This window comes from Erythrolamprus reginae, chromosome Z, assembly GCF_031021105.1.
Source record: "Erythrolamprus reginae isolate rEryReg1 chromosome Z, rEryReg1.hap1, whole genome shotgun sequence".
Lineage (NCBI taxonomy): Eukaryota > Metazoa > Chordata > Lepidosauria > Squamata > Dipsadidae > Erythrolamprus > Erythrolamprus reginae.
Genome location: NC_091963.1, coordinates 98,944,918 through 98,969,387, shown reverse-complemented (window position 1 = coordinate 98,969,387; position 24,470 = coordinate 98,944,918). Strand labels below are relative to the sequence as shown.

At 44.0% G+C, this 24,470-nt stretch overlaps 2 protein-coding genes across 2 annotated transcripts; one reads left to right on the top strand and one right to left on the bottom strand.

Annotated features, from left to right (window-relative positions):
• Positions 1–1,255: 1,255 nt before the first annotated feature.
• On the bottom strand, positions 1,256–1,821 carry LOC139175732 (large ribosomal subunit protein eL24-like). The gene has a single exon (XM_070766967.1). The coding sequence runs from the start codon at positions 1,781–1,783 to the stop codon at positions 1,310–1,312; it is 474 nt and encodes a 157-aa protein (XP_070623068.1). The 5' UTR covers positions 1,784–1,821; the 3' UTR covers positions 1,256–1,309.
• Positions 1,822–11,475: 9,654 nt separating this feature from the next.
• LOC139153858 (somatotropin-like) lies at positions 11,476–21,798 on the top strand. The gene is made up of 5 exons (XM_070728274.1): positions 11,476–11,485; positions 13,350–13,573; positions 15,845–15,961; positions 18,518–18,679; positions 21,598–21,798. The coding sequence occupies exons 1-5, from the start codon at positions 11,476–11,478 to the stop codon at positions 21,796–21,798; spliced, it is 714 nt and encodes a 237-aa protein (XP_070584375.1).
• The last annotated feature ends 2,672 nt before the right edge of the window (positions 21,799–24,470 follow it).

Sequence of the window (24,470 nt, the reverse complement as noted above, 5' to 3'; positions counted from 1 at the left end):
ATCCCCAGGCTGAGAACCACTGGACTACAGGATGAGACTCATACTCAGCGCAAAGCTCCTGGTGGGCCTGGAGGAGGTCACTTAAGTGATAGGAGCCACTGGGGTCCTTGTCAAAGTGGTCAAGATGCTGTTGGAGCAACACACAAAACCCCAACAAGGCTAATCTCTACAGTGGACCATGGAGTGCCAGTGTGCATTTGAGATGCTGAAAACACTATTTATTTATTTATTTATTTATTTATTTATTTATTTATTTATTTATTTATTTATTTATTTATTTATTTATTTTTTATTTTTTATTTTTTATTTTTTATTTTTTATTTTTTATTTTTTATTTTTTATTTTTTATTTTTTATTTTTTATTTATTCTATTTTTATGCCGCGGCTTACAACATGTTAGCAATAGCACTTTTTAACAGAGCTAGGCTATTGCCCACCTCGGAAGGATGGAAGGCTGAGTCAACCTTGAGCTGGTGATGAGATTTGAACCGCTGACCTTCAGATCTATAGTCAGCTTCAGTGGCCTGCAGTACAGCACTCTACCTGCTGCGCCACCCCAGCTCATATCATGATCATGAGCCTATACTGAAACATCTTGATCAGGATTCACCTTTTGTAATACAGGCAGATACAAGTGATGTAGTGGTGGGGGCTGTTTTGTTGCAGAAAAATAGTAAAGGGTAATCTTCAACCTTGTGCTTATACATCCTGCAAGCTCATGGCAACAGAGTGAGGATGGCAATTTGGGAGAAAGAGGCTTTTGCAATCCATTGGGCTCTTCTCACGTGGCAGCATCTGTTGAAAGGCACATGCCAAGCATTTAAAGTGTGGACAGACCACAAAAATCTGGAAGCCTTCCAAACACCCAGGAGATTGTCTCCCAAACAGATGCTGTGGGCTCAATATTTCCAATGATTCAGGCTCAGATTGAAATATGTTCCGACTGGTAAGAATTTCATGGCCGATGCCTTATCTCGCCTTCCACAATATAACAGTAAAGGGGAAAGTGGGATATAGGATATGATAACCCCATGTCAGAAAGTGGAAAGAGAAGTAGAGGGTAATCTCTTAAACCCATGGTATGATGAGTTGAGGAAGGCATTGGCAACAGACCCTTGGCTAGCTGACCATACAAGCATATTAACTAATAGGAATGGCCTAGCCTGGAAGAGAGATAAGTTATACATGCTTATCAGCCTTCATGCCTCAGTGTTAAAGAGGTGCCATGATGTCAAACCCGCTGGCCATAATTGGATTCTTTTTTTTTTAATAGTCAAAATTTTATTTGACATAATCAAATCAGCACAAATCAGCGTATCCCACCAACACGAGGAGCAGAAACTTTCACAGGCTTCACAATTTTTTGTTTTGGTGCAGTCTTTGTTGGTGCCTTTGTTGTAGAGGGAACTGTTTTCTTAGTTGCCTGCTTAGCCTTCTTTGCCTCCTTGGCAGCTCTAATGGCCTGTCCCCTTTGAGCTTTTCGTACTTCAGGCTTCTGATTTCTCTTAGCCATTATTTCAGTCAAAGAAGCACCTGTGATTGCTCTATGGCCCTTAACAGCACGGCGTGTACGTTTCTTTTGTATCTCTTCCGATTGTCCTTTCTTGTCCTTTCTCCTGTACAAAACAGTCCAATTGATCTGACGGGGATTTCTCTTAGACAAGAATGCAGGCTCACATTTTGCATTCAAAAACTGAAAAACCTTTCCGTCCGTACGAGCGTAGCGGTGGCCATGGCCGGGGTAGATCTTGTACCCACTGAAGCTACACAACTCGACCTTCATAATGATAGCGGCGGAGCAACCACACCGGTTCCTCCAGCGTATAAACAACATTACATCCTCTGAGACAATAATTTTGATAGCCTGTTGGGAATAGAGGTCGAGACTTTTGTACATAATTGTCTGGTCTGTGCCATGAACAAACCATGGCCTGGTAGACTGTTAGGGTTGTTTCAACCAGTAGCCGAACCCAGTAGGCCATGGCAGGAGATTGGAATGCACTTTATAATCGACCTCCCAGAGCATACAATAACATGGATGGTAATCGATTTATTTACAAAGAGAGAGGAGTGGAAAGGGAGAGTGTGCGGCGGAGTTGAGAGCTGCTCACTGAGGAAAAGAAGGAGGACTGAAACTTATTGGAATTTGCAGAAGAAGGAAAGGTGATACTGAGCCCACCCAAAAGAGGACACAGCAGTTAAAGCATTCTTTCAAATTTATTCTAAATATTGATGATGGGGTTGCTTTTTGAGTTTACCAGCATGTCAGCGACCTCCCCTTTTAGATCTTGGACTCAAGCTTCTATAGCTGATTTAGACTGTGTAATGGGACATAAAAACGGAGTGTATATAAACTTTGATAGACTCAGAACATTGTTTACCATTTACCAATCAGTTGGCCACTCCAAAATGACAACTCTTTCTCCAAGCTGGACTATTTATAACAAACTGACTTTTTAAGAACATTATTGCCTTCCTTTTAAGGCAATGAAGATACACCCTTGGCAGAGGAGATTTATATTTTAGATCTTGTGCTTAATTAATTTATAGAAACTTTATTTTAGTTAATAATTATGTAATTTTATGGGAGCGTAGGTTGTGTGTGGAGGGGATAAATTAATTAATTTAAATTAATTATAGGGAGTATAAACTTTTGAGGACAGATGATTGGATGGAGAGTATGATTGGGATGAATATTATGAATGGAAGGGTCAATTTGCCTGGTGCTGTAGAGGTGGGAGGGGTGGGGGAACACATCTCTGGGGTGGCAGAGGCTCAGAATATTCTGGTTTTGCTGGGGAGATGCAGATATGGTGCGAGACATGGGGTAGGCCACTCGTGAGGAACAAGAGCTCGCTGCTTGAAAGCGATCCCTTGTTCCAGCCCCATGAACTCAGCCTGAGGTACTGGTGACAAACGAAATCCAGACCCTGAGCTCAGGCTGCTGCTGCTCAATGCCTGGTCGGTTGTAAATAAAGCTCCCCTCATCCAGGACTTACTCCTGGAGGAGAAGGCCGACCTGGCATGTGTGACTGAAACCTGGCTGGGCCCAGAGGGAGGAGCTCCTCTTTCTGAAATGTGCCCACATGGGTTTCAGGTGTGGCACCAGCCATGACCCCAGGGAAGAGGGAGAGGAATGGTTATTATAGCCAAGAAGACCTTCAGCCTGTGCAAACTCACTGCTCCTGAGATTGTGAGTTGTGATTTTGCTCTTTGTGAAGTTGGTTCTAGGGCTTCAGGTATGCTTGTTGCTCACATACCTGCCTTTCAGCTGTGTGTCAATGACCCTACCTGTGCTACTTAAGGAGGTAGATTGGTTGACAGTGGAGTTCCCCAGACTCATTGTTCTGGGGGACTTAAACCTACCATCACTCGGCGAGTCCTCTGGGTTGGTGCAGGAGTTCATGGCCACCATGGCAACCCAAGTAATTCAGGGTCCAACTCACGAGGGTGCGGGTACACTCCCGACATGTTATTCCTCTCAGAGCAATTGAGTAATGATCTGAAATTAAGGGGTTTAGATATCTTGCCTTTGTCACTGTCAGATTATTTTCTGCTACAGCTTGATTTTAAGGCTCCAACCCTCCCCCGGAGGGAGGTGGAACTGATTAGGAGGTTCCGCCCCAGATGCCTGATGGACCCAGAGGGCTTTCAGAAAGTGCTTGGAGTTTTACCGGAATCGCTTGTACACAGTTCAGCAGAGTCCCTTATGGTAACAGCGGGGGCTCTTGACCAGATTGCGACTTTGTGATCTCTCTATGGCAGTGGACCCTGGAGATCTCCTTGGTTTACTGAGGGCCTCCAGGGGATGAAACGCCAGAAGAGACATCAAGAGAAGCATTGGAAGAAAAGTAAATGTGAATCTGACTGAACATTGGCAAGTGCTTATGTTAAGACTTACCAAGTGGCACTCAGCGCAACAATATAATGTTGCCCAGATTGCATCTGCTGAATCTCACCCAGTTGCCTTGTTTAGGATGACTCACTCCCTTCTTATTCAGAGGGGGGTTGATGAACTCTTGCATGGTAGTGCTGAGGACTTTAATAAGTTTTTTGCAGATCTGGACAGACCTTGACTCCACCATTTTAATTTATCAACTAAATATCTAAAGCTTCAAATACCTGGTGAGAAATCAGGTCCTAAGTATCTTGGCCCATTCTCAATAAGTCAGGTGATTAACCTTTGAAACTACCACCCTTATTAAGTGTTCTGTCGGGCTCTCTGGTAGAATCTTCCCAAAAATTCACAGGTACAAATTTCAGACACACACACGTTTGAAAATTCAAAACAATGTTCTTTATAATGAAAATTCACTTAAACCAAGCCGTCTTTTTGTATAGCAAAGAGCACTTTGTCTCCAAACAAACTGGTAATTTGTACAAGTCCCTTATCAGTTCTGTGATACTTAGCTTGCAGCTGTGAGGCAATTCACAGTCCTTTTTCTTTCACAAAGTAAAACACACTTTGCTCTGGTTTAGTTTCAAAGCGGGGGGAAATCAGCACACAAAAGGTCAAAGTCAGTAAAGCAGTCACGAAACACAACGATCAGATAATCCTCCACAATGGCCAAACCCACACGCTGCTATTTATAGCAGCCTCACTAATTACCACAGCCCCACCCAACCACAAGTGGCCTCATTTTCTTTGATAATAATCTCTCAGTTTTTGTTGCCTATGCATCGCTCTCCGCATGCGTGGCTGTATCATTAACTCTTGTTCTGAATCCAAGGAGGAGCTAGATAATTGATCTCCTTCTGAGCTGTCTGCCACACTCTCCTCCTTCCTGTCACTCATGTCTTCTTGGTCAGAGGAGCCTTCATCAGCAGATTCCACCGGGGGCAAAATAGGCCTGCAGCATGTGGATGTCTCCCCCACATCCACAGTCCTTGGGGCAGGAGCTGGGCCAGTGCTAACCACAACATTAAGGAAAGTGCATCCTATTTTTCAGGTTAGTCTACTTAAACCTGTACAAGTAACTAGTAACTCGAGACCTTCTGAAAACCCCTGGTCCCATATACAGGGACCATTATGAGGTAGTTGAAATCCTTGATTCCAGGTGACTCAGAGGCAACCTCCAATATCTCTTGTATTGGAAAGGATATCTAGTTACAGAGGCTACCTGGGTGGCTGTGCATGACATACAAGGGGGAATTATTATTAAGATGGTTCCGTTGACCATATGCACACAAGACAGGTCCCAGTCATGTTACTCAAATGTTGCTAACTCTCTTGCTTTGTCTCCTGCAGGTGGACCCCTGTCATGCCATGGATCAATCTATGCACCTTGTTGGGAGGGAGAGACACTGATAAAGGGGATTGATAGTTGTCAATACAACAAACTATTCACAATATTTGAAAGCCTGGCATCATGTTACATGAGATGCAGAGAAACCAAGCAAAGTGGAACAAAGCAAAGTGATATTCTGAGCCCTGTGAGGCCAATGATCAGCTGGGGGTGGTGGTGGCTTACAGCACCAGATGATGGTTTGGTGGGAGGGGGTATGTGATGAAAATTTGCATAAATGGTGATGAGAGGCAAATGCTTTCAACCCTAACTTTGACATGATGAAGCCTTTTGCTAATACAGTGATAACTTGTCTTACAAACATAATTGGTTCCAGGATGAGGTTCTTAAGGTAAAAAGTTTGTAAGATGAAACAATGTTTCCCATAGGAATCAATGGAAAAGCGATTAATGCGTGCAAGCCCAAAATTCACCCCTTTTGCCAGCCGAAGCTCCCGTTTTCACTGCTGGGATTCCCCTGAGGTTCCCCTCCATAGGGAACCCCACCTTCGGACTTCTGTGTTTTTGCGATGCTGCAGGGGAATCCCAGCAGGAGAATCCCAGCATTGCAAAAACAAGCGCTTTGCTGGCAATGGAAGTCCAGAGGTGGGGTTTCCCATGGAGGGGAGCCTCAGGGGAATCCCAGCAGCACAAAAACGTGTGCTTCACTGGCAACGGAAGTCTGGAGGTGGGGCATCCCAGCAGCGGCGGTGGGTTTGTAAGGTGAAAATAGTTTGTAAGAAGAGGCAAAAAAATCTTAAATCCCGGGTTTGTATCTCGAAAAGTTTGTATGATGAGGCGTTTGTAAGACGAGGTATCACTGTATGTCACTCTCACCCCAGGCCATTAGCCTAGGGCTCCATGACACTGCTTGAATGTCCAAGAGCTTCTCCATAAATTCAGGCAGAGAGGCATTTGGGTAGGAAAATGTTTTTTTATGGGAAAAGCAGGAGAGGGGGCTCTTTCTTTCACCAAGACCTCCTTAATGGAATTTATTTATTTATTTATTATTTGGATTTGTATGCCGCCCCTCTCCGAAGACTCGGGGCGGCTCACAACAAGTGAAAAACAATCCAATACAATCCAATTAATTAAAATATTATAAGTTTAAGAAAATCCCCTATACTAACATACACACATACAGGCATACCATATATAACTTCAACGTGCCCAGGGGGAGATGTTTAGTTTCCCCATGCCTGACGGCAAAGGTGGGTTTTGAGGAGTTTACGGAAGGCAGGAAGAGTAGGGGCAGTTCTGATCTCCGGGGGGAGTTGGTTCCAGAGGGCCGGTGCCGCCACAGAGAAGGCTCTCCCCCTGGGGCCCGCCAACCGGCATTGTTTAGTTGACGGGACCCGGAGGAGGCCCACTCTGTGGGACCTAATCGGTCGCTGGGATTCGTGCGGCAGGAGGCAGTCTCGGAGATATTCTGGTCCAATGCCATGAAGGGCTTTAAAGGTCATAACCAACACTTTGAATTGTGACCGGAAATTGATCGGCAGCCAATGCAGACTGCGGAGTGATGGTGAAACATGGGCATACCTAGGTAGGCCCATGACTGCTCTCGCAGCTGCATTTTGCACGATCTGAAGTTTCCGAACACTTTTCAAAGGTAGCCCCATGTAGAGAGCATTACAGTAGTCGAACCTCGAGGTGATGAGGGCATGAGTGACTGTGAGCAATGAGTCCCGGTCCAGATAGGGCCGCAACTGGTGCACCAGGCAAACCTGGGCAAACGCCCCCCTCGCCACAGCTGAAAGATGTTGTTCTAATGTGAGCTGTGGATCGAGGAGGACGCCCAAGTTGCGGACCCTCTCTGAGGGGGTCAACAATTCCCCCCCCAGGGTGATGGACGGACAGATGGGATTGTCCTTGGGAGGCAGAACCCACAGCCACTCCGTCTTATCCGGGTTGAGCTTGAGTCTGTTGACACCCATCCAGGCCCCAACAGCCTCCAGGCACCGGCACATCACTTCCACCGCTTCGTTGACTGGGCATGGGGTGGAGATGTAAAGCTGGGTATCATCCGCATATTGATGATACCTCACCCCATGTCCTTGGATGATCTCGCCCAGCGGTTTCATGTAGATGTTGAATAGCAGGGGGGAGAGGACCGACCCCTGAGGCACCCCACAAGGGAGAAACCTAGGAGTCGACCTCTGGCCCCCCACTAACACCGACTGCGACCGGCCAGAGAGGTAGGAGGAGAACCACTGAAGAACAGTGCCTCCCACCCCCAGCCCCTCCAGCCGGTGCAGAAGGATACCATGGTCGATGGTATCGAAAGCCGCTGAGAGGTCAAGGAGCACCAGGACAGAGGATAAACCCCTGTCCCGGGCCCGCCAGAGATCATCCATCAACGCGACCAAAGCGGTTTCCGTGCTGTAACCGGGCCTGAAACCCGACTGCTGGGGACCTAGATAATCGGCTTCTTCCAAGGACCGCTGGAGCTGGAGTGCCACCACCTTCTCGACAACCTTCCCCATAAAGGGAAGGTTGGAGACTGGACGATAGTTGTTAAGTACGGCTGGGTCCAGGGAGGGCTTCTTGAGGAGGGGGCGCACAAGCGCTTCTTTATAGAGTGATGGAAAAACTCCCCTCCCCAAGGAAGCGTTGGTAATCTCCTGGGCCCAGCTCCGTGTCACCTCCCTGCTGGCCGAAACCAACCAGGAGGGACACGGATCCAGTAAACAGGTGGCAGAACTCACAGCTCCAATGGCCTTGTCCACTTCATCAGGTGTCACCAGATCAAACTCTTCCCAGACAGGTGGACAAGTACGTGCCCCAGTCACCTCGACTGACTCGTTGTCAGTCGACTCTGTTTTACAATTGGAGTCGAGGTCGGCTCGGATCCGAGCGACTTTATCAGCGAAAAACGTGTTAAAGTCCTCGGCACTACTCTGTAAGGGCTCCCCAACTCCCCCCTGATTAAGAAGGGAGCGGGTCACCCTAAACAGAGCGGCCGGGCGGGATTCCGCTGATGCAATCAAGGCGGCATGGTACGCGCATCTTGCCGCCTTGAGCGCCACTTTGTAAGTCTTAATAAAAGCTCTTACAAGTGTTCGGTCGGATTCAGACCTACTCTTCCTCCATCGCTTCTCTAGACGTCTCTTCTGGCGTTTCAACTCCCGGAGCTCCTCGTTGAACCATGGAGCTCTACGGGGTCTAGCGCCTCGGAGAGGTCGCAAAGGCGCAATCCGGTCAAGAGCCTCCGCTGCGGCCTTGTTCCAGGCCTCCGCAAGAGACTCTGCCGAACTGTGGACAAGTGCCTCTGGTATAACCCCAAGCGCCGTCTGAAAGCCCTCAGGGTCCATCAGGCGTCTGGGGCGGAACATCTTAATTGGTTCCGCCTCCCTGCGGGGAAGGATTGGAGCCAGGAAGTCAAGCCGTAGTAGGAAATGGTCTGACCATGACAAAGGCAACGCATCTAAGCCCCTTAGTCTCAGACCATTACTCAGTTGCTCAGAAAGGAATACCATGTCAGGTGCGTGTCCTCCCTCGTGAGTCGGACCCTGAACTACTTGAGTCAGGTCCATGGCTGTCATGGTGGCCATGAACTCCTGTGCCAACCCAGAGGTTTCGCCGAGTGACGGCAGATTGAAGTCCCCCAGGACAATAAGTCCGGGGAACTCCACCGCCAACCCGGCTACTTCCTCGAGTAGCACAGGCAGGGCTTTTGACACGCAGCTGGGAGGCAGGTACGTGAGAAATAAGCCCACCTGAACCCCTAAGTCCAACCTCATCAAGAGAGACTCGCAACCCGCAATTTCCGGAGCAATGAGTCTACGCAGGCAAAGGCTCTCCCTGGCAACAATAGCCACTCCTCCCCCCCTTCCCTGGGGTCGAGGTTGATGCCATATCTGAAACCCGGCTGGGCAAATTTCAGAGAGGGGAACACCTCCCTCCGGGCCCAGCCAGGTTTCAGTAATACAAGCCAGGTCGGCCTCCTCATCCAGGATCAGGTCCCGGATGAGGAGAGCTTTATTTACCACCGACCTGGCGTTGAGCAGCAGCAACCTGAGCCCAGGGCCAGAGTTACACTCATCACCAGTACCCAAGATTGGGTTCACAGAGCCGGAACAAGGGACCGTTATTAAGCAACGGTCCCTCGTTCCCCTGGAACGGCTAACTCTGTGACCCCCGCCGTATCTGCCTCTCCCCAGCAACACAGAGATATTCCGACCCTCTGCCACCCCAGAGATCGGTGCCCCCTCCTCTCCTGTCTCCCGGGCGTCAGGTGGGCCAACTCTATCATTCATACTACTATCAATCATCTCATCCATACCATAACCCCACCCACCCCCGCCAACCCAATCATTATGCCAGTCATTCCACTCATAACCACAAGCATATTTATCCCAATCATCCATTAATTTAGAACCCCGTTATATTAAAAAATCAATTAAATTAATAACAATATAAAATAGCCGTAATAGCAATAAAAAACAATAACATTAAAAATATCTATAAATATATAAAATGTAGATAAAAATCATATAAATATATAAATTGATTTTGGTGTTATAAAATCAGATCTTAAAACATTCTTTAATCCTCAGGAATCCATCAGTCCAGGTATGATAATAATATGGCTAATAATATAATAAATAAATCTACACTTCCCCCACATACAGTATTAAACAAAAACATTTGGCTGATAACATTTAGTTCAGCATGTAAGCAGACACATTAACAGTGCAAAACATAGAACATAGAATAGGGTTGGAAGGAACATTGGAGATCTTCTAGTCCAGCCCCAGGCTCGAGCAGGAGACCAGTGATGGCAAAACTTTTTTGGTTTGCATGCCAAAAGGGGGGGAGCACATGGGGGAGTGTAAGCATGTGCCCATACCCATAATTCCATGCCCCCTATGCATGACCAAGCTACACTCCTGACATGCCCGTATTTCACCGTATTTTGTCTGGGGAGGACAAAAATGCCCCCACGGAAGTCCTCCAGAGCCCAGAAATATTCAAATTGGACAACGGAGCATTTCTGGCCTCTGTGTCTGCGTGTGGGAGGCCATTTTCCTCCCCAGGCTGCTAGAAAGGCTCTAAAGCCTGGGGAGGCCAAAAAAAAAGGAAGTTCCGATCCAACAAGAAGTTGACAAGCAGAACGTTTCCAGCCTCTGGAGGACCTCTAAGGGGTGCGGAAGGCCATTTTCACCCTCCCCAGCCTCCTAGAAAGATTCTGGAGCTTGAGGAGAGGAAAAACTGGCCTTCCCCACCTAACCCCTCCAGAGGCTGGAAACAGCTTGTTTCCCGACTCCTAGTGGGTCCAGAAGGCCTGAAAATCAGTTGGCCAGCACACGCAGGTACACTGGACCTGAGCTCATGTGCCCATTGATATGGCTTCGCGTGCCACTTCTGGCACTCAGCCATAGGTTCCCCATCACTGTCCTACACCATTTCAGACAAGTAGCTCTCCAGTCTCTTCTTAAAATCCTCCCTCTAAAGAGCAATCTGCTTGAGGCAGTACCATGGCAAGGAGATGGTTTAGAGTGAAGCTGGTGCCTAACTGATGTAATCTATTCTTTTTTTGCACTTTTGAACTAATTGCTTTAGTTATGAAATATCTTAGGCCATGACAGAAAAGAACCAGGAAATATTCAACCAAGAGCAATAAGTGTATTCTAATTATTGGAGGAGAGTCAGACAGAATCAAATTCTAACACAAGTCTTTGCTTGGATAGTTCTACAAATAATATCATGCTGGTTCTTACTGCAGTTACTGTTGGTTTGATCAGTTTCTGAACACAATTCAATTCAAAGGATCCATCAAACACACCAACACCCTCCCCCACAAAAAGCAGCCCAGTTTTATGAAGGACCTCATGATGAGTGTGAAGATCAGCTCCCGAGACCTTGTTTCTAGCCCAGCATCTGAAATCACATGGTTGAAAGCAGGATACATGACCTTCGCTGCTATCTAAACCAATGACCACAGCTGAGACAATTTCCCCTTCACATCCCTCTGAGTGATACAATCCAGGTTTTAGCTTTCCCGTTTTACTCATTCACATATATGCCTCCATATATGCATCAGTGCATGTTGTTGAGCTTCCAGAGATGAATAAACATATAGTTGTGTATATATGTATCATTATATTCGTGTATAAAAACAGCTCCGAATGGAAGGGGCAGCGACAACAACAAAAGTGAAGAACACCTCTGTGATTTTCTGATACAACATGGCTTCAGGTAAGCTTCTTAATATCAGTGGGGAACTTACTACTTTTTCATAGAGGGGAAAATTGGAATTTTTAATAGCTATCAGACATCCATTCAGTGAGTCCAGCCTTTGTATTTAAAAATATCATGTTTATTAATTTTCCATGCAACATATATCCATTAAGCAAAATATAGGATGCAGTTCTGGTTGTTACTAAATTTAGGAGCTAGAAGAGTGTGTGTGTTTATTTTTATTGTTTTTTACTGAAATTTAAAATTTTTATACTGATGAGCATAAAATGGAAGCAGCATTGAGACCCAATTATCCCAAGGGAGAAACAAAAAACAAGGAGAGAAGGCCACTAATTGTGGTTTATTTGGCACAAACAGGTATCTGAAAAAATGCTCAACTAGCAAATGGAGAAAACAAGAACTGCATATATGTGTGAAATTGCTGCAATGGCCACCTGTAAAGACTTCTATTTATCAGCTCACCTAGAAGCCTTGTGACAATCAATTTGAAGAGAAAGAAGGAGTGAATGTCCAAGTCATGCACTCTGTGTGGTTGTGTATAGCACTGTTTCTCTTTTACCTGGGTTCCTATTTGCTTATGCCACCCAGAAACCCAACTGGTGCAATGCTCAACTGAAGCACCAGCAGAGGTGGAACCTTTGCACATGTGCGGTTTTTGTATGTGTGAAGCTTCCAGTCATGAAAAGGATTTTCAGTTAGGAAGCCACTGGACGAGATCATCTGACGGCATGGGGTGAGCTATCATCAGTACGCTGATGATGCCCAGTTATACATCTCCATCCCATGCCAATTCAGTGAAGCAGTGGATGGGATGGGCCGGTGCCTGGGTGATGTAAGGATCTGGAGGGGGGCCCACAGGCTCAACCTCAACCCAGACAAGACCCAGTGGCTGTGGACATTTCCTCCTAAGGACTCTTTGATCTGTCCATCCATTGTTCTGGGGGGGGGGAACATTGTCCCCTTCAGATAGGGTCCGCTCTTTGGGTGTCGTGGATCTACAGCTGAGTTTTGACCATCACCTTTCGGCTGTGGCCAGGGGGACCTTTGCCAAGTTTCACCTGGTTCACCAGCTGCAGCCCTACTTGGACCAGGAGGTTCTGGGCACAGTCACTCAGGCCCTCATCACCTCCCATCTTGATTATTGCAATGCACTCTACATGGAGCTACCCTTGAAAAGTGTTCGGAGACTTCAAATAGTTCAGAATGGAGTCTCAAGAGCTGTCATGGGTATACCTCAGTACACCCGTATATCACCTATGCTCCACGAGCTGCACTAGCTTCCTATTAGTTTCCGGGCACAATTCAAGGTGTTGGTTATTACCTATAAAGCCCTACATGGCTCAGGGCCAGACTATTTATGGGACGGTCTCTTGCCACATACCAGAGACCAATAAGAGCTCACAGAGTTGGCCTCCTCTGGGTCCTGTCGACCAAGTAATGTAGGCTGGGGGGACCGTGGCGGAGGGCCTTCTCTGTGGCTGCCCTGATTCTATGGAACCAACTACTGCCCGATGTCCATACTGCTCCTACCCTGTTGGCTTCTCATAAAGCCACAAAGAACTGGCTTTGCTGGCAGGCCTGGGGTCCATAAATTTACATATTTTATGGCCAATTGTATGAATGGTGTGCATGTATATGATTATGACTGTCTTTTTATAACAAATGTTTTTTATTATTATTATGGGGTTTTAGTCTTTGATAATGCTCGACTTCTTTTTTATTGCTTTGTATCTATTTATATTGTATTTATATTATTATTGTAAGCCACCCTGAGTCCTTCAGGATTGGGTGGCATAAAAGCCGAATGAATGAATGAATGAATGAATGAATGAATGAATGAATGAATGAATGAATAAATAAGTTAGAGTGGAGGACTTACCAATATGTTATCTCCAACCTCCTTCATCTTCCTCTGCAGGGACCAATAGACCTTCCTCTTTGCTTACCCTTGGCTTGCTTATCTTGGCTCTGCAATGGACGGATGGAGGAGCCTTCTCTGCAATACCACTCTCCAGTCTGTTTACCAATGCTGTGCTAAGAGCGCAGCATCTCCATCAGCTCGCAACAAATACCTACAAGGAATTTGTGAGTAGCGGTCTATCTTTTAGATCAGCTAAACTTTCAGGTTGTATCATCATTCCTGGTAACAGCAAACTAGAGTCTTCAGCAGTTTGGAAGCACCACAAATTCATCTAAAAGAATTTTCTAGGGCAGTGATGGTGAACCTATGGCATGCCTGCCACAGGTGGCACACGGAGCCATATCGGTGGGCACGTGAGCTCAGATGATTTTCAAGTTGGGAAATGGGCCATTTCTAGCCTCCAGAAGGCATGCGGAGGGGTGGGTAGAGGCCGTTTTAATAATAATAATTTATTAGATTTGTATGCTGCCCCTCTCTGAAGACTCAGGGCGGCTCACAACAATAATAAAAACAATATTATAGTAGAACAAATCTAATATTAAAAAAGCATATAAAACCCTATCATATTTAAAAAACCAAACAACACACTCATACCAAACATAAAACAAAATATTTAAAAAGCCTGGGGGAAAGGTGTCTCAACTCCCCCATGCTTGGCGGTATAAGTGAGTCTTGAGTAGTTTACGAAAGACAGGGAGAGTGGGGGCAGTTCTAATCTCCGGGGGGAGTTGATTCTAGAGGGCCGGGGCTGCCACAGAGAAAGCTCTTCCCCTGGGGCCTGCCAAACGACATTCTTTAGTCGATGGGACCCGGAGAAGGCCAACTCTGTGGGACCTTATCGGTCACTGGGATTCATGCGGTAGCAGGCGGTTTCGGAGGTACTCTGGTCCAATGCCATGTAGGGCTTTAAAGGTCATAACCAACACTTTGAATTGTGACCGGAAACTGATTGGCAGTCAATGCAAGCCACGGAGTGTTGTACAAACGTGGGCGAATCTTGGAAGCCCCATGATGGCTCCATGATACGTTCTGCACGATCTGAAGTTTCCGAACACTTTTCAAAGATAGCACCATGTAGAGAGCGTTGCAGTAATCGAACCTTCGATTACTGCAACACTCTCTACATGATTAATTTGATTAATTTACCTTCCCAGGCTCTTAGAATGGCTCTGAAGCCTAGGGAGAGCAAAAGATGGGCATGCCAGAAGCAGAGGGGGGGGTCATTGATGCACAAAGGGCACATGGAATTATGGGTGTGGATACATGCATGCAACCCTCACCCCTCCCCTTTTGGCGCATGAACCCAAAAAGCTTTACCATCACTGTTCCACTGTCAGAGGATATATTAAGGCATAAAAAAGAGGTAGCCAAAGTGTGACAACTAGTACTTAAAAAATGATATGGAAAAGTGTTTTTCCCCCTGACGTGTTTTATATTTTTTATTTTATTGATTGATTTTGTCCAATACACAATGAGGGTTTTAGTGTGTATACACATAGTAAAATACATGATGAAGGTTATAGAGGATATACTCATAGTAAAATATATTTAAGAAAGAATAGAAGAGAAATTATAGGAATACAACATATCAATGAAAGAATAGAAGAAGAGATATAGGAATAGAAGGAAGATATAGGAGATATAGGAGAGCAATAGGACAGGGGACGGAAGGCACTCTAGTGCACTTGTACTCACCCCTTACTGATCTCTTAGGAATCTGGATAGGTCAACCGTGTATAATCCAAGGGTAAAGTGTTGGGGGTTTGGGGATGATACTATGGAGTCCGGTAATGAGTTCCACACTTCGACAACTCAGTTACTGAAGTCATATTTTTTACAGTCAAGTTCGGAGCGGTTAATATTATGTTTAAATCTGTTGTGTGCTCTTGTGTTGTTGTGGTTGAAGCTGAAATAGTCACTGACAGGCAGGACATTGCAGCATATGATCTTGTGGGCAATACTTAGATCTTGTTTAAGGCATCTTAGGTCTAGGCTTTCTAGGCCCAGGATTGAAAGTCTAGTCTCGTAGGGTATTCTGTTTCGAGTGGAGAGGTGAAGGGCTCTTCTGGTGAAGTATCTTTGGACTTTTTCAAGGGTGTTAATGTCTTGAAAATGTCCAAAGATACTTCACCAGAAGAGCCCTTCACTCCTCCACTCGAAACAGAATACCCTACGAGACTAGACTTTCAATATGTTCTTAAGTCTTCCATTACCATATCAATTTAGAGTTGCCACAAAAGATAATAATTTTTAGTTAAGGCTCTCTTTCGAAATATTTACTATCTTACTCTCCCAAGTAATATTAGTATTTCGTTGCTTCTAATTTTAACGTCTTTGCTCAGTAAGTACATTTTAGGAAATGTTATTTAAAACTCTGTATGCCCTCACCTTTTCTATTTCTTTGTAAATGGTGGCATTTTATGGGACTTGTAAAGGAGCGTTCCTATATACCAGAAGAGCAGCGATACTCCAACAGGAATTCTCAGACTGTACATTGTTATTCTGAAAGTATCCCTTCACCCACGAGGAAAGAAGAAGCTCAACAAAAAACAGTAAGCCAACTCCTATCATGTTTTTTTCCATATAATGAACCATTGTTCTCCTTACCTGAACGGTCATTTTCGTAACAGGGGAGAGATAAACAGCCAGACGTGGGTTGGCTCATCCGTCAGCCAATGAGGACTGAGCCTGTTTTTCAATATCTTTTCTGCCCGGTGTTCTGTCGGGCTCTCTGATAGTAGCCTCCCAAAAATTCAAGGATACAAATTTCACACACACACACACGTTTGAAAATTCAAAACAATGTTCTTTATCACAAAAGTCAAAATAAACTAAGCACTCTTTTTGTATTGCAAAGAGCACTCTTCTCAAAACAACCTGGTAGTCTGTACAATGTCCCTTAAGCAGTCATTAAGTACTTAGCCAGCAGTTGTGGAGAAACTTCACACCTCTTCTTCTTCCAACAAAGGGAGACACACATACACGCTGCTCTGCTTTGGTTTCAAAGGCGTGAAAAAGCACACAAGATTCCTGACAAAACTGCAACAGACATTCTTCCACAATGGCCGAACCCACATGCTGCTATTTATAGCAGCAGCCCTAATTACTGCAGCTCCACCCAAACACAGGTGGCCTCCCTTATTTCCTGTAATATGTTCTTACTTGGTCTCTTCTACGCATAGTTCTGCGCTTGCGTGGGTCCAAAATGTCATCACCTGAAGCTATAGAAGATAGGGAAGATTGACTGCCTTGGCTGTGTGCCAAGCCCTCCTCTGCCGAGTCACTCCCACCTTCTTCTTCGTCCGAGGAAACTAAACTCTGATCTGATTCTGTCGGCAATAACACAGGCCTGTGTCATGTTGAATTTCCCCCTGCATCCACCTCCTCATTCCATGGGGCAGGAGCTGGGCCAGAGCCAACCACAACACCCAGTAGCCATTTTCCTGCTTTTGATGAAATCCGAGGTAGTGTGGTCAACTCGTGCTAATCATGGCAGAAAAGTAGAACATATATACAGTAGAAAAACACTCAGGAGGATACCACAGTTAGTATAAGTCAAGAAAACAAACAAAGAATCTCCACAACCTAACAGGTAAATTAACGGGAGGGTGCTGTCTGTTATCTCTCCCCTACTATGAAAATGACCGTTCAGGTAAAGAGAACAATGGTTCATTCTATTTGGTGCCCCAAATATATAATCTTGTGTTGCCCATCTGAAAACTTCCCATTTTCACAAAGTTTCCAAGAAGTGTTAACAAACAGGATTAAATGTATTCTAAACATCGGAGGAGAGTCAGACAGCTAGTCAGACACCTTGGTAAATGTGACGGGATGCCATTAGTCAATCATCTGGAGGGTTGCCAGCAGTGAAGGGCTACCAAACTTTTTACTACCACACTGTGAGCATGGCTTATGCAGGATGCCCTTCATTTTCTTTCAACATCTTTCAGTGCAAATTGGGTGCTCTGGAGTGGAGATCCATTTTCGTTAACCCACCGTGTTCCCCTCCATCCGGGCAGTAGTCCAGCCCTGGTTGTCAGGTTCTCATTTCTATGTTAGAGGAGCAGCCCTAATTACTGCAGCCCCACCCAAACACAGGTGACCTCCCTTATTTCCTTAGAGGACAGAAACTTTGCAAATTTCAAATATCTTTGGCCAATATCTTTTGCATTTAACCATGGCACAAACATGCCTTGGCAATATCTTTTTTTCCTTTGACGTTTCCCTATGATGTTACCTTTATGTTGACCACATAAAACAGAATGAGGATAAGCACTAAGGCAATACATTTTCTGCAAACATGTTGTACTTTTCTGTCAATGCGGAGATTTTCTGTATGGTATTTGAACTCAATACTGAGAAAGACCAAAGCTAAAGTCATCTACTTCACTAGCCAAAGTCATGCTTTACAAATTACAAGCATGGATTCATATAGCACATGGTTAAGGACAAACATAGATTATGGTTTTGTATAATGAACTCAGTCATATTTTACCAATCCATCCCATGGCTTTCTACTTTCCAAATAATACCTTTGCATATATTTTTTTTCTTATGTTTTCTTTCATTTAATCAATGTCATACTTAAGCTAGGCAAGAATGCCGTTTGTTTTTGGCTTAATTAAATGTCTAAAAACCCATCCACTATGGCTTATAAACAATTATTTCCTATATAGAGCCCAAAAGAAATCAGATCATATTATGGATTAGTTTAACATGTCATGTTTTCATTGGTGCAAAAGAGATATACAGTACAGTATATTTTATCTATAAACATCTATAAGCCATCCAGGAAGCATTTTTATCTATTACTGTCCATGCAGTGATACACCTTGCAACATCCAGCAGTGATACACCAGATACTACATCCAGCAGTGATACACCTTGCAACAATGAAAGGTGTATCACTGCTGTTTAGCAAGAAACTAGATTTAAAGCAGACTCAAAGAACTGATGAGAAAATTGATGTTTGCCCTGGCTGGAATTTTTCCTTCCTGTTGAACTTCTATTGCCATTTAGCTTAAAACAGACAACTGAATGCTATTATCCTTGCTCTCCTTCTTTGAAGGAGAAGTCATTAAATTGCTTTTATGAATCTATTTTTCTAGGACACCGAACTGCTGAGATTTTCACTGATTCTCATTCAGTCCTGGCTAAATCCTATACGGTTTCTAAGCAGGATGTTTACAAACAGTCTTGTATTTGGGACCTCAGACAGAGTCTACGACAAACTCCAAGACTTGGAACAAGGAATCCAAATTCTCATGAGGGTAAGCAATCCCTTCCAAGGAGCACTTTTTAAATGCTGCCACAGGTTTGTGCTGTCCTACCTGCCTAATGTTATGAAATTAGAGAAGGCAGACCTCTCTATTCCTAAATTCGATTCAATTCAATTTATTAGATTTGTATGCCGCCCCTCTCCGAAGACTCGGGGCAGCTCACAACAATATCAAAAACAATATAACAGTAACAAATCTAATATTAAAGAAAAGATATATAAAACCCCAACAATTAAAACCATACAACACATACATACCAAACATAAAATATAAAAGCCTGGGGGAGGAACTGGAACAATTCCAGTTATCAAAATTATTACCTTCCAAGGAGAAAGCTATTTTGATTTATTAATACTAGAGAAATATAGAAAAATGTAGGTAGTGCTTGACTTATGGCCAGTCACTTAGTGACCATTTGAGGTTACAATGGATTTTCAAAAAGATTATTGATTCAAAGTTTGTTTATTATTTATTTATTTTGTCACAGTTGTATGCCGTCATTCTCCTTGCGAACTCAGTTCCAACAACTTCTCCCTCCTTGGTCACATGACTTCATTTTGGACTCTTGGCAAATTTATAGCCTTCCACACTCTGCTGTTTGGTCCTCAGTTTATGATGTTTCTTGCTGGGAATCAATATTTGCTTCCAGTTTCTAGCCCCCCCAAAAAAAGCTTTCGGGAGGGTGGGAGGGCTTGGCAATGGGCTTACTTTTTGTATTTGCCTAACTGACACACAAATAAGTGAAGTCAGATTGGTCACTTTATAACTTATTTAATAACCAGCATGACTTACAACCAAAATTCCAGGCTCAATTGCATGCATACATTGAAGAGTACCTGTATCAAACTATAACACGAATGGAGCTATTGATAAAGGAAATTACATGACTTTGAGATTGTAACTAGAAAGTACTGTATATGGATTTAAGGTATTCTTTAAGATTAAAAGAAAATAAACCCCAAAATGAATTTGCAAGGACGATCATGGAATCTTCAGGATGAGATTAGCCCTTTATAGTTATTCTAGTGTTACTCACCTTAATATCTTCCAGACACATTTAACTCTCCAATTAATTTGCAACCAGCACAGCCCTTGGCCTCCTGCTCCAGAGCTGAAAGGTTGGTAAGCAATATGGACCTCAGACTATATTCCGATGCTTTCCCAAGGTTGGGAAAAGTGGAAATTCTGTCATCCACCCATAGATATGCCTCTATCCATGGACCATGGTGGAATGGAATTCAAAGGGTCAATGTGATTTGGCAAAAAGTGATGCAGCACTTTTATGTTCATGAAACAGAAAGACACAAAATCAGTCATAAAAACACAATATGTCCCAATCCTCAGATACTGAAGATATTATAAATTATATTATTTTAAATTATTATTATAAATCATATTGGATAAAATATATATTTCATTGTAACTATATGTTAAAATATATTTTATTACATATTATATACAGTGGTACCTCCTTTAATCCCGATCATCTCAGGCTTTTCTGGGCTGCCAGAGGAGCCTTTTGGTGGCATTTAAGGAGGCTTTGGCAGTCCAGGGTGAATGAAGCCAGCATCCAGAGAAAAGAAATGCTCCCTTCACTCTGGGCAGCCCAGAGTGAATGGAGCGTTTTCCTTTCTCTGGACACTTGGAGATGGAATACACCACTTTGCTGTGGTGACTCCCTCACGTTGCCTCCCATACACCCGGCACGAGGTTGCCTCCCAGAGCATCTGGGCACAGAAAGGCCAAAGGGGGCACTTCGCCCAGGCTGGATCAACTCAGCTTCAGCCAAACCAAGGAGTCACCACAGTGAAAGAGATGCACCGGTTACAAAGCGAGTGAGTGAGAGGAGAGGAAAGCCCTTCAGCATGGGAAGGAAGAGGAAGCAGGTAGCAGCAGCAGCCTTTCGGTCAAAGGAGCGGGAGGTTCCCCCCTCTTGACCGCCTGGGTTTATTTATTTATTTTATTTATTTATTGGACTTATATGCCGCCCCTCTCTGTGGACTCGGGGTGGCTCACAACATTCTGATAAAAGATACAATATAAAACATTCCTAAGCCAATTAATAGAATAATTATTTTTTTAAATGTGTCTTAAAAACTAGTCATTTAAAAACAAACAATCACATCCATACTGTCACATTCAATACATTTACTGGGCAGAGGCTGGGGGCACTGCGAATTTCTGGGGGGAGTTGATTCCAGAGGGCTGCCCCCCCCCCAGAGAAGGTTCTTCCCCTAGGACCCGCCAAACGACATTGTTTAGTTGACGGGACCTGGAGAAGGCCAATTCTGTGGGACCTGACTGGGCGCTGGGATTCATGCAGCAGTTTGTCGCTCTGGCGCAGTGTATGGGAGGTAGCTTTGTACCGGGTGTATGGGAGGCGTGTCTCCTCTTTGCCACCTCCAAGTCCGTCTTTTTTTTTAAGCCTTAAACTTTTGGATTTTTTTTATTCCCCTCACCTCATCTTCTTCTTTTGGCAGTGACTGTCCTGCTCCCCTTCTTCCTCCTCCTCCTCCCATCCAAATTCCGAGCTTTTATTTCTTTCCTAATGGGTTTGCACGCATTATTTGCTTTTAAATTGATTCTTATGGGAAAAATTGCTTCTACTTACAAACTTTTCCATTTAAGAGCCTGGTCACGGAACAAATTAAGTTCTTAAATAGAGGTACCACTGTATTAGAAATATTATATTAGAAATTATACATTATTATAAATTAATTTCCTAGTTTAACTACTTAACTCAGTAAATGTAAATCTAAGTTGAAGAAGTAGGGGTGTGTGAGAGAGAGTGTGTGTGAGAGAGAGTGTGTGTGTGAGACAGAGGGGGGGAGAGAGAAAGACATAACTTTTAAAATGAGATTCTTAATGCTTTTGTACTACTTTTCCATGTTTACAACATCTATTTCCAGGAGGTGGACGATGGTACTTCCCAAGACTTTCAGCTGATGAGACCCAGCTATGAAAAGTTTGATTTCAATCTCCAGAGTGAAGTTGCATTGCAGAAAAACTATGATCTTTTATCCTGCTTCAAGAAAGACCTGCACAAAGTGGAGACCTTCCTGAGAGTGATGAAATGCCGTCGTTTTAGAGAAATCAGTTGTGTCCCCTAAAGGCAGAAAAGACCCACCTCTCCAACCCCCTTTTCCTTCGTAATTTCCTAGAACCTGGGAAAGAGAATGTGCTATTGCTATGCCACCTGTTTACATGGCTGACTCAAGTAAAAAGCAACCTATTGCATTTCATGACCTGCTGCTGTAAAGTCCCCCCAATGCTCCTTGATATCTGTGCAAAAATAAATGTTATTTTGCTGCTGAAGAATTAGTGCTATAAGCTGACTGGCTCAATTAGATCTGTCTCTTAAATGATAAAGAATGCATCCTTAAAGGCATTGACCTCATTTTACACAGGATCATAAACTTGCTGTCAGAATAGCGATTCTCCTCAAAACAATGTATCTCTAAACCTGTTTAACAACAACAACAAAAACAACAACAACAGAGTTGGAAGGGATCTTGGAGGTCTCCTAGTCCAACCCCCTGCTTAGTCAGGAAACCCTAAACTACTTCAGACAGAAGGTTATCCAACATTTGCTTTAAAACTTCCAGTGCTGGGGCATTCACAACTTCTGGAGGCACGTTGTTCCACTGATCAATCATTCTGACTGTCAGGAAATTTCTCCTTAGTTCTAAGTTACTTCTCTACTTGTTTAGTTTCCACCCATTGCTTCTTATTCTAACCTCAGGTGCTTTGGAGAATAGGTTGACTTCTTCTTCTTTGTGGCAACCCCTAAGATACTGGAACTCTGCTATTACGTTTCCCCTGGTCCTTCTTTTCATTAAATTAGCCATGCCCAGTCCATGCAACTGTTTTAGGCTCCAATCTCCTAATCATCTTTGTTGCTCTTCTCTGCACTTTTTCTAGAGTCTCAATGTCCTTTTTGCATTGTGGCAACCAAAACTGAATGCAGTATTCCAAGTGTGGCCTTACAAAAGCCTTATAAAGTGGTATTAACACTTCATGTGATCTTGATTCTCTCCCTCTGTTAATGCAGCCTAGAACTGTATTGGCTTTTTTTGGCAGCTGCTGCACACTGCTGGCTCATATTTAAATGGTTGTCCACTAGGACTCCTAGATCCCTCTCACTCCAAGACCCCACAATGTGGTTAATACTGTTTATTATTGTAATTTTCCTTCACTTTGATTCCTATACAATTAAGGCAAGGAATTTTTTTTAAAAAAAAACCTACACAAAGAAGCCTCCAAAAAATTGTCACTCAAATAATCTCATTAATTTGTAGTTTGTTTTTTTTAATAATAGCAATAGCACTTAGACAGAGTGAGCATATTGGCTCCAACAATCTGGGTTCTTATTTTACTATCTTCGGAAGAAAGGAAGACTAAGTCAACCATGAGCAGTCAGGGTTGAACTCCTGATAGTAGGCAGAATCAGGCTGCAATACTGCATTCTAACCATTGTGCCACAACAACCCTATGTTCTCCATAGCATGTTCTCCACAATATGAGGAAAACAAGGGTATTTTAAATCACCTTTTAATTTTTTTCCATTGAAAACATTATACAAACACATAATATTAATTTTGTCTTTCAATAACTAGCCTTATTGTATTTTAAAATGCAACATTCATTTAAAAATTATTTGGGAATAATTACCCAAAGGCTATCAGAATTTTGGCTCCATCTTGTAGGTATAGCTGGCTTTAAATATATTATAAGAGAGGGAGAGGCCTAATGTTCCAGCGCTACAGGCTTTGCCAAAATAAGTGGAATGCAGATTCTTTTCAAGAGACACAATTGTGACTCCTACAATCAGCACTGCCCCCTAAAAGACTACCAAACTTTGGTGGTCCGGGCTGTGTAGAAGACAGGAAGGCCCACTGTGAACATGTCTAAGCCCTCCCAGATCATCCAAACTCCCACCAAAAGCCCAGAAGCCTTTTACATTCAGTTGTTGAATCTTATCAAATGTTCACCTCTATTGAGCCCACTGAGCCAGAAAATGCCCGAATGCTGGTTATGGCTTTCATATCCCAAAGTGCCCCGGATATCAAAAAGAAACTTCAGAGACTCAGGGGAGTGTTAGAAAAGCCCATGAGTGAACTGATGGAGGTAGCCAGGAAAGTCTTTTTGTTTAACTGGGACGAAATGGAGGAAAAGAAGCAAGATCTGAAGATGCATAAAAAAGTTGAACTCCTTCTTTAATGAGGACCCCTAGGGAAAGAGCAGGCAACAGAGACAGGGGAGTTGGTATGGCTTTGGGGTGGAATCAATGTGCTGTATGTAAGGGACATGGACACTGGAAGGGTGAGTGCCCTGAACTGGACTGGGAAGAAGACTTGGAAAGGGAATGAAATAGGTTTGCAAGAGGCCTTAGGGGATGTATGGGGAGAGGGAGAGGAAAACAGGAATTTCACATCCACCCCTCTCATAGGTCTGGCTGAATAGGACTGGGACCAACTGATTTCAGCTCGCCTTCCAGAATGTATGGTCAATTTAATTATTGGAGGCAAAAATGTCCCTTTCCTAGGGGCAGTCCCTACTGGGGCAAACTGATCCGTAATAACCCAACACCTCAACCCAGCCTTCTCTCACTTCATTAATATCCAAGGAGCAATGGGGAAAATCCTCTAGCGTTCCACTGGGGGCAAAACAGGCCTGCAGCATGTGGCTGTCTCCCCCACATCCACAGTCCTTGGGGCAGGAGCTGGGCCAGAGCTAACCACAACAGAAAGTATAAAAGTAAAGAATTTTGGGGAAATCGGGA

What these genes read in the sequence shown, in the direction of transcription:
- LOC139175732 (XM_070766967.1), bottom strand. Translation starts at nt 1,783, where the DNA reads ATGAAGGTCGAGTTGTGTAGCTTCAGTGGGTACAAGATCTACCCCGGC.
- LOC139153858 (XM_070728274.1), top strand. An exon ending in CAAATACCTACAAGGAATTT is followed by an intron (nt 13,574 to 15,844) that starts GTGAGTAGCGGT and finishes GGACTTGTAAAG; the next exon opens with GAGCGTTCCTATATACCAGA. An exon ending in AAGAAGCTCAACAAAAAACA is followed by an intron (nt 15,962 to 18,517) that starts GTAAGCCAACTC and finishes CTATTTTTCTAG; the next exon opens with GACACCGAACTGCTGAGATT.